General features: G+C 35.4%; 1 protein-coding gene across 1 annotated transcript in view; it reads left to right on the top strand.

The window, feature by feature from the left end:
- The window catches only part of LOC142350529 (uncharacterized), a 105,333-nt gene that overhangs the window by 13,577 nt on the left and 70,051 nt on the right, over positions 1–21,705 (top strand). The window contains exons 4-6 of the mRNA XM_075402379.1: positions 222–370; positions 13,330–13,474; positions 15,444–15,632. Coding sequence (XP_075258494.1) covers positions 222–370; positions 13,330–13,474; positions 15,444–15,632 — 483 coding nt within the window. The remainder of the gene's footprint in view (positions 1–221; positions 371–13,329; positions 13,475–15,443; positions 15,633–21,705) is intronic.

Here is a 21,705-nt window from a genome sequence, read left to right on the forward strand (position 1 = left end):
TTGAGCGCGTTTGATCATGCCTCGCGGGCCATGGCACTTGATATCATAAACAACTTCATTTTTGGCCGATGGCCACTAATTGCACTATTGGGCCGATGGCCAGTTCTCAAGTGTCTCATAAATGTTGTTAATGAATGCCTACTTAGAGAAAAATTAATTTTTTATAAATTTTTACAACTTTTCGTATATGGAATTAAATTGCTGAAGTTCAGTTATTACAGCTATTCACCGTCTCTAACGCAGAACATTTCAATCAGCAAGGGGTGGCTATTCCCAGTGATACAGTTATTCACTCCTTAGATAGACCAGATCGTCACTTTGAAGTGATTGGAGCTGACATACCTGGAGTACATTACCATTTCACTCTCAGGTTGGCAAAATTTCTTAAGTGAAGGTCAGCTTGAAACTTATTAACAATCCGGACCTGAATGCAATAAAAATTCAGTACTGAATCATATTACTTTCATTCTGATTTTCACAATGACCAGAGTTCTGATCATGGCTCTGATTAGACATTTCATGGTAGATTTCAGGGTACTTCTTTGAGCTTCTTTTGAATTTAAGTAACTTCAATTCTGTGTCTTTCAAGAACACTATGAAATTTTTCCAATTTTTATATTAATACTGTAAGACATTTAAACTGACCGTCATCCATCAATTATTGATAATTCTACAGTTGTATAATGGTACTTAAATTTCCGATAATTATTTTACCATTTTAAAAAAACTTATTTTACTATTTTAATAGTACCAATTATGTGAAAGATCAAAATTGGAGTGGAAAGACAGCGTGGTCATTTATAAGCAAGGGTAAGATATTCGGAGTGAAATGATAAAGGGTTGAATAAATAGGGGTGAAAGAGCCGGACACAGTTTTTATTTTTATTAGGCTAGCCTAAGACCATAATTTGCGCAAAAACAGGCGGTTGCTTTTCTTAAAAATGGTAATAGGAGCAAAAAAATATTGTTCATTGCCGAGGAAGGAAAAAAAAATTAGGATTTTCTTACGGTTTCAGCTGAGTGTATTTATTATTTTGCTGGCTCTTTAGTTTAAAATATCCACTTTATTTTTATTTGATATTGAGAAGACCAACAGGGCATTGAATATATGCAAATTTTCCTTTTTAATTTCAAGAATTGACATAGCGGGGTAAAAGGTAGCATTTTCGAATACACTTGTTCCAGTTAGATGGTCACAACCTGCCAACACCACTCAGGAATAGAATAGAAACTTTCGAACATTATTTGCAGGAATTTTGAAATATAATATTTTTTTGCGATTATGCAAAACATAACACAAAGTTTGAAATAAGAGCGTAATGAATGAAAGCCTTTCCGATACATGATTAATTGAAAAAAAGCAGATTTCGAGTTACGTACATTATGAAACGAGGAAAACGTGGACTCTGAACTGGTTTTTAACTAATTGGTAAAAAAAAATAGACTAAATAAATTTTGGTGCCATTGAAACAGAATTGTTTTTTTGTGGGACAAAAATTGTTTCCTTTTATTTCAAAGAACGATACTTGCGTCAAAATGCAAACTTGTCCACAGAAAAGAAGCACTACAACCTGTAAGTATCTTTAATTGGTATTGTGCGCTTTTAAATAGAAAGAACGTGAGGTAATGTCATGTGAAATAGAATTAATGTAGAATTTTTTCAGACAAAGCTTCAAAACTTATTAAAAAAACACTTTAAAAATGTGTTTGAGTGGTCGCATTTTAAAATCAGTAATAAAAGTAGGAAAAGTAGGCTGATAATTAAATTTCTTAGGAAATTTACAAAATTTGTAATACAGCTAAACTTTTGTATTTGATAAAGATCTCACTAAAAAAATTTTTCAAAAATTTGGCATAACTACTTGTTGCACAACAGTTTTTGACCTCATAATTTGGATTCCATTTCAAATACTTGATAATTCCACAGTTAGTTGTTCTTTAAAGTTACAAAATTGTTTATGGACGTAGGGTAAAATGTTTTTGTGGCGTAATAAAAGTTGAGATTATCAGAATCAGCTGATGTTTTTTCTCGCTGAATTATCTCTTTGTAGGGCATGGGAAACACAATATACACGAAGCTTTTCTTTTTTGAGCAATTTTTTAAATTAGAGCATGAAATATTTCTATTTTAGAGACATTTTTTTAAAGCTCAGTTAACACTGTCTGTGTCTTTGATGAAGGTAAAGAATCCTATTTGAAAAGTTTTTTGTTTTGCAACAACCCAGTTTTTTTGAGATTCTTGCGAAAAAACTAATAACTTAACGGTTGCATCAAAATTAGTGGTTTTTTAAAACAAAAGATGTCTGCCAAAGTAGACAGTATCGCCCCGTTCATTCGCGATCAATAAATCAAATATAATTGTGGCTTTCGTATTCGTGTAACAACCAGTAATTATCCAGAATAATTTTATTTTGAATTTGTAAGGTAACCTGTCTGAGATTGGCTGTATTATACTTTCAGATTTTTTCAAGTTTTTTTCTATTGCATAAAAAATTAGGAGAGCATGCGCCCACCAAATTACCAATTCTTTTCGATGTTCAAGGGGGATGACTTTCTTGTCTTATACTGAGTGCTGCAAAAAAGAAATTTCAGGGCATTTGATTATCTTTGTGAGCAACCAGAGAACATTACCCCAAGTTTCAAAACCGAATGTGCGCAACCAATTGTTGTACAATTGTGTACTGACAATAACAAATGGAACAAAATTCAACATAAATGATATCCAGAGATCCGAAAGGTTTAAATAGTGTTTGAATTTTGTCTCGTCGATTTGATCACAAGTGATATTGGAATAGGTAGAGCACTCATTTTTTGTGGCATTTTGTAGTTTTCACAGTCAGACGCAGCGTTTGATGTTTTGACAAAATTCTGAAACAATTTGTTTTTAAGGAAAGATTTACCGCTTTGATAGTTCAGTAAACCCTGTCATGTGTTGAACCACACTTTTGATAACTCTGAGATTTTAAGCGTAGACTCTTACTTTTACTCTTACTTTTTCAATTTTTCCTTACTGAAATCGCATACTTGGCCAAAAGTTGTTTGTTAGACTTATAGAGTTTTTTAATTTTCTTCACATTCACAAGTCGATGTTTTAAAGATGTACCATTCCTATTACAAATCTGCCGAGATCAAAATCTTGTATGCTTTTTTTGTAAGTTCAACAAACAGATTCAAAACTTTGTAACTCGATTACAAAACTGGCTGCCAAAACGGGATGAATTCGCTCCATTTTATGTTCGACTCTGTTAAGATATCTTACCTATTCGGCAAAAGACGCTTTCGCTTCACTTGCAATAACTTGAATTAAAATTGGCTCCAAAGCATTCACTTTGTTCAACGGTTCACTTGGTTGCTGCTATCAAGTTTTTTAACGATAAATTGTTAATAGTTTCAATAAAGGGCTCTTTGTTTTAAGATTAACAAGATAATCGGAAAAAATGGAACAAAATTCAACATAAATGATATCCAGAGATCCGAAAGGTTTAAATAATGTTTGAATTTTTTCTGGTCGATCTGATCACAACTGATGCTGGAATAAGTAGACCACTCATTTTTGTGGCATTTTTAGTTTTCACAGTCAGACGCAGCGTTTGATGTTTTGACAATATTCTGAAACAATTTGCTTTTAAGGAAAGATTTACCGCTTTGATAGTTCAATAAACCCTGTCATGTTTTGCACCACAGTTTTGATAACTCTGAGTTTTTAAGCGTAGACTCCTACTTTTACTCTTACTTTTTCAATTTTTCCTTACTGATTTCGCATACTTGGCCAAGAGTTGTTTGTTAGACTTATAGGGTTTTTTAATTTTCTTCACATTCACAAGTCGATGTTTTAAAGATGTACCATTCCTATTACAAATCTGCCGAGATCAAAATCTTGTACGCATTTTTTTCTGTAAGTTCAACAAACTGATTCATAATTTTTTAACTCGATTACAAAACTGGCTGCCAAAAGGGGACGAATTCGCTCCATTTTATGTTCGACTCTGTTAAGATACCTTACCTATTCGGCAAAAAATGCTTTCGCTTCACTTGCAATAACTTGAATTAAAATTGGCTTCAAAGCATTCACTTTGTTCAACGGTTCACTTGGTTGCTGCTATCAAGTTTTTTAACGATAAATTGTTAATAGTTTCAATAAAGGGCTCTTTGTTTTAAGATTACCAAGATAATTTGGAAAAAATGGAACAAAATTTGACATAAATGATATCCAGAGATCCGAAAGGTTTAAATAATGTTTGAATTTTTTCTGGTCGATCTGATCACAAGTGATGCTGGAATAAGTAGACCACTCATTTTTGTGGCATTTTTAGTTTTCACAGTCAGACGCAGCGTTTGATGTTTTGACAATATTCTGAAACAATTTGCTTTTAAGGAAAGATTTACCGCTTTGATAGTTCAATAAACCCTGTCATGTGTTGCACCACACTTTTGATAACTCTGAGTTTTTAAGCGTAGACTCCTACTTTTACTCTTACTTTTTCAATTTTTCCTTACTGATTTCGCATACTTGGCCAAGAGTTGTTTGTTAGACTTATAGGGTTTTTTAATTTTCTTCACATTCACAAGTCGTTGTTTTAAAGATGTACCATTCCTATTACAAATTTGCCGAGATGAAAATCTTCTATTAATTTTTTTCTTTAAGTTCAACAAACTGATTCATAATTTTTTAACTCGATTACAAAACTGGCTGCCAAAAGGGGACGAATTAGCTCCATTTTATGTTCGACTCTGTTAAGATACCTTACCTATTCGGCAAAAAATGCTTTCGCTTCACTTGCAATAACTTGAATTAAAATTGGCTCCAAAGCATTCACTTTGTTCAACGGTTCACTTGATTGCTGTTATCAAGTTTTTTTAGCGATAAATTGTTAATAGTTTCAATAAAGGGCTCTTTGTTTTAAGATTAACAAGATAATCGGAAAAAAATGATATGATTTTTTTTCATTGAAGGCCAGCTTGCATCAGGGGATGAAGGATTTGAAGAAGAGCGCAATTTTAAACATTCATTGTTTTGCTTAGCAGAATAATTGAGAGATATTCAAATTTTCATAAATTTCAGATGTAAATAGTATAATTTTGCTAAAATTGCAAGCCAAATTTAGGTTTTAGTTCTTGCTCTACAAAAAGTCAGTCTGCAGTCAGACAGGTACTTTGTAATAGAACGTTTCAGTCGCTGCTGTTTAAAATTTGTCTTAATGTTTCAGCAACATCTAAGAGTTATTGTTTCACCGGGTCGTTCTAGTTCCTCCTGAATTTTTTGAGTATTTTTCTATTAAGCTGATTAGACAAAACAAAACATAGATCCAATAAGAGAATCCGGAGTGAGGTGGTGGAGTGCAAAATGAACCAGTCGGTTGCAATACAAATTATCCATGATTAGACGACCCTGTCCATGACTCGAATTATCTCGATCTAGCGAAAGCTGCTATGAAAAAATCTGACAAAACCTATTAATGTATTGACCGTGCGTGACTATTCCAATTCTCGCAACTATGAACCGAAAGTTCGATAAGTCAAAACTATGCAACTCTGATCAGACCATATAATCCAGACGAAAAAATCGATGCCCAGACAAGAAATTAACATGATTCAAAGTTGTGCGTATAAGTAAAATAACTCACAGTTGTTAGAGAATGTGCAACTTGTCATACGGCAATGGATACCCTTCACATATCCATATCCGTATTTAGTACAAATTATATTATTTAGTTCCATTTGAAGGACAAGTGCTGTTTTGATTTTAGTTATATTTACTTCCTCCCATTTTTAGCAAAGTATTGTCTGTTCATACTGTCTAGGCAGGAAATTCATTTGTTCATACTATAAACAAATCTTAACGTTGCTTCCTTGTTTGTGATTAAGTTGAACAAACCTTTTCTTCATTTGTAATCAATTATATCTTATAACTTGTAATTGGACATTCGCAACTCAATTGGATTCATCCGTCGCAATTGAGTATAACATGGCGCAGTCTGCAGCGGACTTCAAGAAGACACCACTTCACATAGAGGCATTTTGGGAAAAGCCGACAGCAGCACCTTCTCTGACGTGGGACAAATGGACACAACAGTAGAAATTGGCTCTACTAGCTAAAGAGGGAATTCAGTTAGGCAATCTGTTAAACGACCCTCCATCAACAGTAACCTACCCACCCGAACCAACCTACGAAAATCCAGTAGAAAACCATACCCAAGCGACGGAACGAGATCGGAAAGTCCGTAATCAACAATTGAAAGTCAACTGGCAAAACCGCTGTAAAAAGGTTGATGAGATTGGGATTTTGTGTGGAGATAAACCGTGGGGAATTTGCGAACAGAAAGCGATATCCCTATCGTACTTGAGTATTGGAACGGAGGGACAACGAATTTTCAGAAGTAAACACCCTCACTTCCAAGTCGAGAAACAACCCTTTAGAGAATTGTGGCAGGCAATGGAGGATTCTTTCACGAAAGTTCGTAACATAACTTATGATCGCTTTGTTTTCTACTCTTGTAAGCAACAAAATGGAGAATCTGTCGAAAGTTTCTACGGTCGTCTCATAGAATTAGCAGAGAACTGTACCCTCGGTAGTGAAGAAATTACCTTGATTCTCGATGCATTCATATTAAATATGATTGATCATGAGACTCAAAAAGAACTGTTGAAAGAAACAGTCGAGCCGTCCAAAGCATTGGAGATAGCTATCCAAATGGAGATGGGAGCGCAGAATCAACACAAGATAAACCAGAATTTGATGTCAAGCTTAAACTCTGTGAATTTGATGAACAATCACCAAATACGCAATCGCAACGCGAATGCCCAACAAACCAAGCGAGATTTCACACGATACGCAACTGTACCTCAGAATTATCAATACACAAGTATTTGTATGAATTGTGGCCTCCGTTGGAGTAATAACCATAAACAGATTTGCCCCACGAATGCAAAAAAATGTAATAATTGTGGCATCACTGGCCATTTTGCAAGAAAATGTCGCAAACCAAAAAAGTCACCGGGGCAAACACAGAAAGCTCAACAACCGGACGTCAATCAAATCGATCAGTCTGCCGAAAAGAGTGATATTGAAGAATCTGTTAAATACATAACGAGCTACCAACAAGTGTATGAACAGGTGTATGACTCAAACTATGATAGCGATTCAGATGATTATGTGGCGGTGATTTCGTCAGACTCGGTACATCAGCAGGAACCACTAAATGTAGAGGTACAACTGGGGAAAGTTAGGGCGCTAGCAATGATCGATTCTGGAAGTGCCGTTAGCATCATAACGGAAACCCTGGCAGATAAAATTCTCCAAACCACAAAATTTGCAAAGTGGACCGACAAGAAAGACAAAAGAAATTTGAAAACTTTTTCAAACGAACCCATAAAAGCTCTTGGACACTTGGAAACCACAATCACCTACAATCAGTGGAAAGATAAAGCAGCAGTGTTCACTGTGGTAGAAGATGGGCATAGAAACATAATCGGGAGAGACCCTTTCACAACCCTGGGACTTGCGGTGGTACAACAACAACCTGATAATGGTAAATGCGTTAATAGCATTAATACCTCTACATGTAAAATTAAAGAGACAATCGCGACGGAATTTCCTCATTCAGTATCAAGAATTGGTTTGTCCAAAACAAATGTAGCGAAATCAAAGTTTCATCAAAAGTTTACAGCAAAGCATCAAAAAGGTCGTCGTGTTTCGATAAATCTTCAACCTAGAGTGTCGGCGGAATTAGAAAGATTACAAACTGAAGGTCATATCGAAAAACTTTCCAGTTGTTCCGACAAACATTTCATTTCCCCGATTGTTATCACAGTAAAGAGAGACCAATCGATAAAACTTGCATTAGATTCCAAAGTACTAAATAAAGCTATACATAAAAATAAATATCAAATGCCTAATATTGACATGCTTATTGATACTATATCACAGCACCTTACCAACACACAAAAAGGCCAACAAGCGTATTTTACCACATTAGACTTAAAGTATGCTTAGAACCAATTAAAATTACACCACGATACAGCAAAACATTGTAATTTTAACATCATCTGCGGAGAATCTACTGGTACATATAGATTCAAAACCGGTTTTTATGGTCTTACAGATATGCCGGCAGAATTTCAAAAAGCTATGGACTACACCCTTATAGGTTTACAAAAAACATATTGTTTCTTGGACGACATCATAATCGTCAGTACCGGCACTGAAGCAGACCATTTGGCATATGTTTTTAAATGTTTAAAAAAGTTTGACGACGATAATCTAAAAGTTAACCTTCAAAAATGCCATTTTGCAAAAACTGAAATTGAATGGTTAGGATACAAGTTGACACCGACTGGAATTTCACCCCTAGAAAGTAAAACCGCAGCAATATTAACAATACCACCACCAACGACACTGAAACGCCTTAGATCATTTTTAGGATCAGTCCACTATATTGGTAAATTCATACCACATCTTGCACAATTATGCCAACCACTTCGACCACTTCTCAAAAAATCAGTAAAGTTTATCTGGACAGAGAAACACACAAAACATTTCAATCTAATTAAAGGAAGTTGCTAATAGCACAGAAAACAGCCATTATAACCCAAATGTGATGCATCTCGTTCCGGACTGGGGGCCGCCTTGGAGCAAAATACATCATACGGTTGGAAACCAATAGCATTTGCATCACGATTCCTCAACTCAACAGAGGAACGCTATAGTGTTAATGAATTGGAGTTATTGAGAATAGATTGGTCAATTGACTACTTTAAATACTATTTGTACGGCAAAAATTTTACTGTAGTGACAGACCATAGAGCTCTCCTGTCCATACTCAAAGGGCACAGATCAAACAAATTGTATAACAGCCGATTATCAAGATGGATAGATAGACTACTTCCGTACAACTTTACAATAGAACATATGCCAGGTGCAAAAATGGGTCTCCATATGCAAGAAATCCATATGCGAGAGCTAAAAAGATATCTACATATGACGAGCACTTTGTTGTGGCAAGAATCTCAAAAATCCGTGATTCTATGAAACACCTAATTACCAATAAACAAAATGCAACTAAAAAATTCACTAGCATTTTAACGTCAAATTGCCCCTCTCACAAATTAAAACGGCCATTCGCGCCGCAACTGCCTAAATTACAACATTCAAATTCACATATACGCAAAAAAGCATTTGCATCGCAATCACTCCCTTTACTACCGAAAACACCATTCGCGACGCAATTGACACCTACTACTTCTAAATCTAATCCGCATTTTATACATCCAATTGCATCGCAAATGCCACTTAAAGTTACAAAAATCCAATTTGCACCAAATAACTGTAAAGTTAATAATTCACATTCCATTAAAAAAAATCGCTGCTGAAGAAGTGCAAATGTCAGACAGTAAAGAATGTGAACACTTTGAACAATTATCCTCAATAAAGCCCATTAATGGTATTAAGTCAAATAATCCACCTAATAACGCTATATTTAGCGCGAAAACAAAAATTCCAAAGTATAAATACCACTTGCACAAGAATCACTCGCTTTTCGCCCAAATTCATCCTACAAATAATTTCACAATAAATACACAAAACAAATTTTCCATCTTGGATAATTCAGTCAACTCTATTAGTACAATGTCTAAAGCCAAAGCTACCCGATCCAAATCAACTCCAACCAAAGCAAGGGTGACATTTTCGGATACCACCCCCTCTACGCCGGGAACCAACACTACCTCAAATACAGACACACCCACTGGTAGCATGATTGAGGAGATAGACGATATATTGTTCACCGAGACTTTAAACAAAGTCTTTAGCAAGAAGTTCCTGTCCATCTTAACAGGCAAAGATGCAATCCTCAAGGAGGTTCGGGATTGTGTTCTCCGGAATGATCCAGACCGATTACAAGAGATAAGTCCCTATCTCTTTTCCTACTGGCGGGACTTGAGTGTCAAGCATGGCTGTGTGTGCTTGGATGAGCGGATAGCAATCCCAAAGGCGATTAAAGACGCGGTATTGGAAGATATCCATTCAACTCATCCCGGAAGTTTTGCCATGCTATCCCTTGCACAAAACATTTGGTGGCCCTACATACATAGAAATATACTGGCAAAAGCCAGTGAGTGCAATGCATGCGCAGAAATTGGTAGGAACCTTAAATCAGTGATTTCGCACCGCAAATGGGCACCTCTTCCAAAATGTAGTGAACCAAATGACGAAATACAAATAGACTTTGGCGGTCCCATTTTGAACGAAAAGGGCATAGAACAAAATTTTATTACAAATATAGATAGATATTCAAAATATCCCACAGCGTAAATAGTAAATAACGCTTCAGGCCCAAATGTACTTAAATTTTTAAATAAATATATCTATCAACACGGAGTACCTAGAACTATTAGATTAGATCAAGCTAGATGTTTTACAGGAAAAAAGTATAAATATTCTGTACAGAAAATAATATTACACCTATATATGCACCAGCAAATGATCACAGAGCAATTGGATTAGTAGAACGTATTATTCAAACAATTAAACGTCAATTATCTTGCATGAAATCTCAATTAAATAAAAAATTTGACTTAGAAAATTCACTTAAAGCAATAATACAACGACTAAGAATATCTAAACAAAAAACAGTAAAAATCACACCATTTGAGACACACTTTGTTAGGAAATGTAATACCCCTATATCAAAAAACACTACTAAATCCAGAAGTAAAAACCTTAATTATTATGCAATAATTAAATATTATTTAGACGAAAATACAATTCCTGGTCGGTCATACCTGTCAGAGGAACAATGGGCAGATACGGCCCGTTGTTCGGACACAGAGATAGAACGCGTCATTTGCGCCGCAAGTTCCAAAGCAAGAGCTGAACAGGACAAACGAAATGACAGAGAACAACGGCTGATTAAATCGGAGGTAATTTCTCGATCAATTCCCTGTTCCGAACGCAGCATACAAGTAAAGCTGGCTCGAAAATTTCACGAGAACCAACGACAAAAGAAAAACCTGGATGGTTTATACGAGGTATTGGCACCGGGGAGCACATTTTGCAAAGTGAGCCCTACAACCAGCGTAATTAAAGAACCGAATAGACAAGAAGTACGAGTCAGAAATTCTGACATTGCAAAATTCGGTACGCGTGCTGAACGGGCACTGACCTCTCACAATATATCGAAAGACGACAGAAAAAGATGAACAAAAAGACCATTGAACATAAAATATACAAACATAAGCGGGACTTGATAAGAAAGAATACAGGGAATAAGAAGATAAAACGAAATAAAAAACAGCCTGACGATGTTAGTGTAGTCTCATCAGGCAGATCGTGTATTTCCTCCGCGAGTAATGTAGTCAGATCCCTGAAGTTGAGAATCCCAAAAACAAATCCAAAACACGACGAAGCTTTTCTCAATCGGCCAGATTTGACACAAATCCTCCAATTCAGCCCAATTGCACCACAACCGACCACATCTCATACAGCTGGACCATCTGCGACGCAAATGGCTTCATCCAAACAGCAAACACCAACTCCTATTCTGAGAAAGACAGCAAAAAGACAGCTTACAATTAGCGACACCTCAGACTCGGACACTTCCTCAGTACGAAAGAGTAAGCGAACTCTGAAAAAGAAAACATCAAAATCTCAGACAATTTTAGAAAAAGTCAGAAATACGGAAGGCTATTCTGAAAACTCTAATCAGAACATTGAAATTGCAAGAAGCTCAAACTAATGGCCTGAGGACCCCCAAAATCTGCCATGGGAGATGACTGTTCTCCAAGCGGAGAATGCGGAAAACTCTGATACTGAATAGATAAAACTAAAACTTCATAAACTCTTAAATTTTATTTATTATTTAATATTTAATTATTTAGTAACCGGTGAATAATAAGTAATTTTCTGATTTTAAGTAGTAATTTTATTTTCTCTCAAAGAGGGGGAAATGTCATACGGCAATGGATACCCTTCACATATCCATATCCGTATTTAGTGCAAATTATATTATTTAGTTCCATTTGAAGGACAAGTGCTGTTTTGATTTTAGTTAAGTTTACTTCCTCCCATTTTTAGCAAAGTATTGTCTGTTCATACTGTCTAGGCAGGAAATTCATTTGTTCATACTATAAACAAATCTTAAAGTTGCTTCCTTGTTCGTGATTAAGTTGAACAAACCTTTCCTTCATTTGTAATCAATTATATCTTTCATTCTCCCATTTGTAACTCTAGAATTCAGTTTAATTTAAATCTTGCAAAACGCTTCTCAACTTAACTCAGTAGCTTCGACAAGTGCCAATCGCGCCGCGATTGACCATTCTAAATACTAACAACTCAGATAGAAATAAGTAGCTCGCCAATTGCGACGCAGCAATTGCCCATTTCAACTTGTAATTGGACATTCGCAACTCAATTGGACTCATCCATCGCAATTGAGTATAACACAACTTAAGAGAAACATGATCCGGGACAGACAGTAGTGGAAAAAACGCACGACCATATTTCAACAATCCAGAAAATGCCAAACGGGGCGGCTATGATCATTAAAAACTTAAATACATTTTTTTTCATTCTTACATTTAACCCACTTTTTCTCATTATAATTTATTCTTTTCATATCACATCATTCACAAGAGCTACTAAAAATATTAACTGAAAAAATTGCTGTACAACGTTCCAAATGTAACTGATTAAATGTTAAACAACAAAAATTAACGTTTTTTGTTTTTGAATTTTTTAGCTCGTTAAAAGTCCTCAAAAAACTCATGGAGAAAAAAATTGAATCCACCATTTCAAATTCTTAAGGGCAATTTTGCCAATCTGTTCGGGAAAAATCAGGTGTTTTTTTCACATGATTGACCTAGTAAGTGTTTGTTGTTCTCACTACAGCTCTCGGTGAGAAGTTGGCTGAGCCATCTTTCTCAGTTAGCTCACAGACTTGAAATTTGAAAATTGTAAAAAAAAGTCAGTGGGACTATGAGGCAGAATTAATCATGTTATGAATTGAATAATTGAAAAATTAACAGTCTTATAGTAGTCATAAATGGGTCACCCATCGTTGTGTTTTTTTATAAACTCACTCTTCGAGTCAAATAATGAAAAAAAGGTCAGACAAAATCTGTGAAGAACGTCTTTGTTAAAATTATTCGAGAGTTGGTTGAAAAATTTGCAATTACAATATTGAAAACAAGAAAAAATTATCTTTTGTTTTATAAATAGTCGAATTGTCATCAGAGATATTTTTAGCTCTTTTTTACTTTAGTGCCGAAACACTAAATTTATAATTTGAGTTGGTTTTATTCTGAAGTTTTTATGTCAACGTTTAATCTTTTTAGCCAGATGTTCCGGGGCAATCTGGCACAATTCCTGTTGTTTGCCAATGAGTCCACCTATCCGGCTGAGATATTGGAGCTCTCTCATCTAAGAGTCGTCACTGAACACACACTCGAAGTGCATTGGGTTTTTCAAGGAACAGCTCAGGTTAGCCGAATTGACCCCATTAATTTATTCGCCCAGCGACGAGATCTAAATAGTTTGAGATCATGAAAACCCCGTGAAGCGACACCGCGAATTTGGCACAAAAAGGAAAGAATGAAAAAAAAGAAAGAAAATTTTAAAATTAATTTTTTGCTGATTCAAATTTGAATTTAACTACAATTCCAAAAAACTGCAATTGACAGAAATGCACAGATCTATGCAAACCAACTTACGATGCAGTTCACTCCGATCCTACCCCCAGAAATTTTGTCCCTAAAATTCTAACAGAGAGGTGCGTGGAAGTTACTAAAAATTGTGGATCCCAAATTTACTGATTGCACTCCGTTGATTTCATGGTACGCTTTTACAGAAAAATCATGCTCTCTTTTTTGAGAATTATATTAAAGTCAATCAATTTTTTTTCGAAATATGATAATAGCAATTTAGTGAAGCCGAGTTGACAGAATCAATTGTTTTATGAGAGCGTGAGAGCTCAATGCCTCTCGCTATTCAACAGTTTTTAAATTCAAAATAATTAAAAACATTAGGCGCAAACGATTGAATCAAATAAATTGATAATTAGTTCATCCCTAGTCCAGACCTCGACCTATGAAAAAACCCTAAACAGACCATGCTGGAGCCAAAAAAGCTGAGAAAATAATTTTTTCTAAACTCTGTTAATCATCTGGACTTTTGCTCGACCCAAAATTGGTCACTCTGTACATCTGCTTGACCGAAAAAGTTGAGCTGGAGTTATGCTCAACCAGAATTGGGCGCTGAACTTTTCCCCAACCAAAATATTTGAGAAATAAAAGTTGCGCCGAGCAAAAAAAAAACAAATCATAAGTCAAGAAGATATATGTGCATTTGTCTTTTTTTGACCTGGTCAATTCTTTTGTCAAATCATACGTCAATCAAGTGTTCTTTAACATGAGTGTGCATTTTTTCGCCTCTTTGGCACTTTTTTGTCTTTGCTTTTGGTTGGACTGCAGCAGTGCAATGCTGTCCAGTCTTGCTCCGTTGCTACTTCAGTATGCGCAGCAGCATTCAAAAATGAATAATTTTTCTCCAAATCAGACAAATGAAAAGAATTTTGCTCAACCCATGAAAAGACCATGCTCGACCCAAAACGCCTATGAAAATACTTTTGCTCCACTGATGAGATGAGCCTGCTCGACCACAAATTCCTATAAAAGACATTAGCTCGACCCTTGAAAAAAAACTTTTGTTGGACTACGAACTTTTGTTACTATGAAGATCGGCCTCCTAACTCTGGCTAATATTCAACCCCCTGCGAAACCATTTTAACCTTTTCATAAGTCTACGTCTCGACTAGGGATCAATGACCCATAAAATTGTTCAGTAAGCACCGAAATAACTAGAGCTTGTAAAAATCTATTTTTTTGTAAAATTTTAATTTTTTTTGTCTTTAGAGTGTTTTTGTGACTTCCTGCTCATAATCAGGACAATGAGACAATGATATAATTTCATTTATTTCTTTGACTTCTTCTCTTAATGACATACAATTAAAACGAACTCGTGACAAAACTATATAGCTCTTAATCAATTCATGCCGACAAAATTTTTTCCAAAATTTTCAGCGTAACTTCAAAACAAGTTTTTCTTTGATACGCGTGCAAAAATGAACTGCAAAAATGTAAACAAAATCAATTGAGTGATATTTATGAGAATTCCAGCAGATTGATAGAAACTTTTCAACAATCGCTTCTCCTTCAGCAAAGAAAAGCCAATTCTTACAATTGTTAAAATCTAATTTGAGGGCTCAGTTTATTCAAAATTCAATCAGAACTTTATCTAAACCATAGTTTTATGTTCAAATCTTGAATTATTATGTGATATAACATTGCGTATAGTTGAGAATCGGAGGCAATGTTCAATAAGCTACCAAAGGACGATTGTTGAAAAGACCCAATTGATACCCGTTCATATTTCCTTATTCTCCTACTTCAAGTTTGTGGATATCTGGAACGAGCCGGTGGGTGGATCCTGTCCATGCACGTTGAATGCCATCGGAACTTTCTCTCTTGAAATCACAAATCTCGAAGCTGGTCGGAACTACACTTTCTACATACAACTCACAAGTGCTTATGGGAAGAAGGGAGTTGTGACGTCATTCAAAGTGGCCACTTACACTGATGAGGTAAGTTCACTTTGTGATGTTTCATATCTTTTCCGCCATTCCACTTATATTGCAGAAATTTGAGAAATGTGAGTAAAATTCCCAGGTTGAGGTCCCAGACGGAAAGTCGATATGTCCAGACCGTCCCAGACGGAAAGTGCCTATGTCCAGACTTTCGTGCGTTCACCAGACCTTCGTGCGTTCATGTCCAGACTTTCGTGCGTTCACCAGACTTTCGTGCGTTCATGTCCAGACTTTCGTGCGTTCACCAGACTTTCGTGCGTTCATGTCCAGACTTTCGTGCGTTCATGTCCAGATTTTCGTGCGTTCGACAGACTTTCGTGCGTTCACCAGACTTTCGTGCGTTCACCAGACTTTCGTGCGTTTATGTCCAGACTTTCGTGCGTTCACCAGACTTTCGTGCGTTCATGTCCAGACTTTCGTGCGTTTTTCCTTGTTTCCAGACCATGTAAATTTGAACGCACGACACCCCCGTCGTGCGTTCATCTGGGTCTGGACATATCGACTTTCCGTCTGGGACCTCAACCTGGGTTATTATTTGGTTTCCCAAATAAACTCCTATTTATTTTTTTATTTCCTTATAGCTACTGCTTTAGGGGTGTAATAGATTATCGACCGCATCGGTTATTACAAGATAATCAAGACAATAAAATGGTAGACTCTTTTGCAAAGCCCATAACGCTTTTTTTAATAGAAAATTTTTTATTAGAAAGCAGTATGCTACAGGGAATCATAAAGATCCTTTGAATAAAGATGCAAAAAAGCAGCCCGGAATAAGTGAGTGTCCATATGGCCGATTGGCTTTCACTAGTTGATAGCCAGTAGGCTCGAACCACCTGGCTGTTGGCTGGTTTGGATTGTGAATCAGAGTTGCTTTAGGCTCAAATTAGTCGCCACTCCGCTACGGCTCACTTGCCCACGAAACAATTCTAACTCCATTTATATTCAGTTGTTCATATATGTGTGGCCTCGCACTCTAGCAATGTTAAAAGCAATACTACTATGGTAGTTAAAACTTCTGTTGAGCTGATAATTCTATTTTGAGAATGACATAACTGTATAATATATTAAGAAGTTAAGCGCTGCAGCTGTTTTGTAAATACAAGCATACCAGCTGATGAACACAATAACTTCTGTCGTACACTATACCACAATTAATACGTGTCTTGTAAGAGTGACAGTCATTCAAATACATTCTGAACTTCAATTCTGTTGAGCGAGCCGTGGCGCAGTGGCTTCAGACATGAGCCTAAAGCATTTCACTCTTCACGTAAAATGTGGGTTCGACACTAATTCTAGTCGAATTCAACCGTGATCGCCGCTGGGCCAACTCGACACTCGCTTTTTTATTTTAGCAATAAATGATTGCTGTTCAAATGTTTTAAACTAATAGACCCGGACTGAACGTCAAGTCTTAATCAGTACTGACTCAGTGAAACTAAAAGTCTTGCAGTATTGTATCAGAGCTCTGATCATGTCACATTTTGGACTTGGCACGTCTTGATTAAAACCTTTGTCAAGATTTGACAATTCTTGAGCACAGTTTTATTTATTTTCTTTCATTTTGTACCAAAAACGCGCGCCATTTAGTTGCTTGCATTCAAAACTCTCTAAAGCGAAAAAAAGAACAAGAAAAGGCGAGCGCTTCTACAGCATTCACTTGATAAATGAAAAAATTTCTGTTATTGCCGAAATATACCACTCAGGATCACTGATTTCTGCCAATTGAAGAAAATTAATTTCCGAGTGAATATGCATGGTCAATTTATGTTGGTAAATGCTCATATCAGAAATGGCTTGCTCAGATTAACAAGCTTTGCCGTAAAAAAATCTGACCAATTTGGCTAATTTGGAAATTCTTTCGTCATAAATGCATTCATTAATCCTTAAAAGTTGACTTTGCTTATTAAATTTTCATCACTGAATTAATCTAGCTCGCTTTAATAAGAGGCTCTGATTAAAATTGAGACATCTGATGAATCAAAACGAAATAGTTTATCGTTATGCAATTTTCAAAACAAAACTTCATGCTTCCTTAGAAACATAAAGGCTATATATGGAAAAAGAAATGGGGCGAAAAATTGCAAACATTTTTTAAAAAAATTTACCGAAATTCCAATTTTCAATCAAATGCGCATTTGTTGAGCAGATGAAGACAACGGTTTTAAAATTTAAGACCGCTTGATTCCAAGAGATTGAAGACAATCGTGGATCAACGCAAAAACTTCAAACAGACGTAATTCATTGAACAGTTGAGAAGACATCAAAGAAAATTCAAATACTATTTCAAACTCAATTGTTTAAAATATGGAAACCTTTGCGTTGAAACTTATATATGCAATAACAAAATACCTTTACAATGCCATATCCTTTAGAAAGTCACCCTCGGTCCTCAATGAAAATGTAAAAATTGTCAAATGTTTCTTTGCTTCTCTCTTTCCCCTTTTGTTTCAGTTTTTCATACTTTGATTTATTCTAATTAAAAGTCTCTAAAGGAATTATAAACTAGGACTAGAAGGAAAAACCAAAGTAGAAAGAATTTTTTACAGACTTTGAATTATTCTCAGTTACATAACAATTTAGAAATATGAAATTAGAAACAGTTTTATGAGGAATGATGGCTCAAAAAAAACAATTTTGTGTAAAAAAAATGACTCGGCACTCATTGATACTGGCATTTAACCACTACTGCGAAAAGAAGGAATTCTCCAATGAACAACGAAGACCTACTGATGACAAATCATACCAAAAAGGGACAAGACATTGAGGTATTGCGTGAGCCCGGGAAACTTCTTAGCAAAAAAACATACTCCATAAATCATGAAATTTATTTAACTTATACCAATATATAAAAACAAAAAAAAAGCTGGGTTTAAAATGATTACTTTTTGGGCCGGCTCTTGAACCTACTGTCTTGTTCTAAAATTGAATTTCAGAAACGCTCTTCCTAGGTTATGTTCTCTAGATGTTTCGTGTTAACTTTTAGAATCGGCGTATACTCTAAGATCAAATAATATAACAAGCAGAAAGTGTTGAGATTGCTTGAAGAGTTATAATTGGATTGAATCTCAAAGTTGGCTTGAAAATATGTTCATAATCGAGTAGCCTCACAAAATCGTTTTATGTCTGAGAACTGCTTGGAAGCCCATTGGCACAAATGAGTCCAGGTAAACTCGCTCATTTCAAACAAAACTTCAATATTCCCCGTGGTATTAGTCCTGCTTTAGTTCAGATTGTTCTAAGTGGTTGATATTATTTGATATAGTCAGTGTGGACTCGGATGTCAAGTAGAGAATTAGAAAAAACTTAGAAAAGTTCTTCGAGATACTCGGATAGATTCTGGCCCTGATTTCGGGGATTACGTCATGTTTGAAACTCTTAGCTCACATATCTTGACAGAAGAGAAACATATACAAGGGTTGCACTTGTATAAGATAAGTGGTTATGGAAAATGGTTAACCATGAAACATGATTAAGATCATCATCGGATAAGGACCTCAAAGGGACGTTTGTGGACCTGTGCCATATCATTGTATCATTTCGAGCTGACCCTCAGGGATGGATAAAAAACGATTCTGAGAGTAGAATTGCGTACAAGTAGAAGACATGGTTTAATACAAGTGGTTTAATACTTGTGTGGTCGGATTGTTGGGTAACAACGACGAGCTTCAAAACTGTTCCCCCTGAGTAAATCTTAGGTTGAAATACTGGAAAATGGTAGTTGGATTGCTAACCTGGTATAATTCCTGTCATATTTTGTAAGCCATCGAAATTCTTTGTTTGTTCATTTCTAAAACAATGCTTTTGAGAAAGAAATAAATAATTAATAAAAATAATTGTGGTTTCTTCGTAATCGCAGTGGAACGGCATTAGGCCTACAGTAGCCTGTTTTCAGCTGCCCTTTTTTTCTTATTATTCCCCACATTTCAGACTGTTCTTTTTTTATGAGCAGCATTGCTCTTTTTTTGGTGACTTGAGCCACTTTTTTTGCGTCTGAAACTTTCACGTGGTACCATCATTGTAGCCAACATTGGTCAGGCTATGGTCAACCTGAAGCCATGCCTAAGTAAGAGCTCATCCTTACACAGACAGCTTCACGGAGGCAGGGGATTGAACTCTCAATCATTGGTGTGTGAACCACACACCTTACTTCTCGGCTATCACGCCACTAATCCGAGAACAATAGACTTGGTAAACGAAAATTTTATTGTTTTCTCTACGTTCTAATTTCAGGTGTAGGTGTAGTGCAAGGGCTCAGCAAACGCGTTTTTTGTTCCGACCCCTCTTGAGGGGGGAGGAACTATATACTCAAATGGTTTTTTTGTTCAGACAATTTGGACCGATCAATATATTAATCGTAGAGTTGTGAGTGGTACCATTAAAAAGCCCGACCAGCGTAGAATATGGAGTTAACATTTTTTTTAATTTCGTTTTCTCACGCGAGTTATATTGGATTAAATTTTTGTGAACATTAGAACAATCTGTGAATATTAGATCGAATTTTGTTCATCTTTTCAGGAATTTTTGACCAAAATTTCGTCAGTTTTGGTTAAATCTATAAAAATTGTTAGCCATAATAGTGTCAATTTTGTTTCGAGAGTCAAACAAATTTTTTTGACTGACTGTTTTGATTGAATTTTTTTGGCTAATATTTTTGCTAATAATTTCAAAATTCAGCATTTTTCAACAAAAATTGCTCATAGCAAGCTACTTTAGTCCACTTTGATTAAATTTGCTGAAGGTGAACACCCAAAAACATCTAACAGAATCCTTGCTAATTCAGAAAAGAGCCAGTTCTACTTTTACTTCCATTGAGAGTAGTCTGGAATTAAAATTTCGCCGTTTTTGCTTTACTCTATGATTATCAAAAAGGCAGCAAATATTATTGATCTTTTAACTAACAAATTATCAAGATCTATTTCATTCGAAACAATTGAGTGTTCCTAGTGGACAAATAGCCACATCAAGTTGTTCTTTGGTCAAATCTTGGACTGTTACAATCGAAAAACAATTCGGATTGCAATCAGTGCCTCTTTTTAAAAAAAAAACTCATTTTTTTGTTAATTAAAGAACAGAAAACTTCAAAGCAAAGCTCACTGTTCATACGTTCAATAGCCTTCTTAAGCCGTTCCAAAATAGTTTATCTTGTTTCTTCAATTGAAAAGTTATGGTTGTTTTGACTTTTAAAATGTGTATTTTTTGAATGAACAATGGCTTATTGAAATTTGCGACAAATTTCCTTTACTTTGGTGAGATGGTTGTTTAGTGTCAGCAAAGAAAGAATGCTTCTTCTTCATCTTATGCCCAATGAATTTAATTCTTAGTTTTTTGCAGTATTATGCGTAAAGTTATTGTTTTCTGTCTTTGATACTACTGGTTTTCACAATTTTTTTTTCGACTTTTAGGCATTGGCCTATTTTTCACGTTTTTTTCTTGTTTTATCACATTATCACATTATTGACAGTTCACGTAATATTTTATTGGCGTTCAAAAAAGGCACAATTGAACATAAAATAGTCTTTAAAAGCTCAGATTATGGTTGCAACGGCTACGACACCCCTTTCTTGTAGAATTTATTTGAACTTTTTACATTTGTCTTTAATTGTCGTTTTTAGTTTGTCATTTTGGTTGTCAGTGTGACATTTATGCCAAAATTTGGAATTGCGGGATCGGAATTTTATGTGCAAACGCACATTACCGAGCCTCCTTGTTCTATATAAATTAATATGGTTGTCAACTTACTTTTTTACATCAATAAAAGAAATTTTAAAAATATTGTTTGGAACGGAAACCCCTATACAAAGTTTCAAATCTTACCACTTTCCCGAAAAAAGTCTTCAAAAATCATATGATTTGATTTATAATGGGTGTTTCTACCTTATAAAATAGATGGTTTTTATTGTTCACTTTCTTAATGCTTTTGACAAATATGAGCATCTACTTCTAAAATCTCGTGTTATTGATGTGATCAAAAACTTGCATCTCCACATTACTTGCACAAAATTTTTGAGTAGTCTGCTGGTACTAAAAGTTTTTGCCGACTATTGCTTGCCGAGAAAATAAAGTCAATTTT

Source organism: Convolutriloba macropyga, chromosome 12 (assembly GCF_964194025.1).
Source record: "Convolutriloba macropyga chromosome 12, txConMacr16.3, whole genome shotgun sequence".
Classification (NCBI taxonomy): Eukaryota; Metazoa; Xenacoelomorpha; order Acoela; family Convolutidae; genus Convolutriloba; species Convolutriloba macropyga.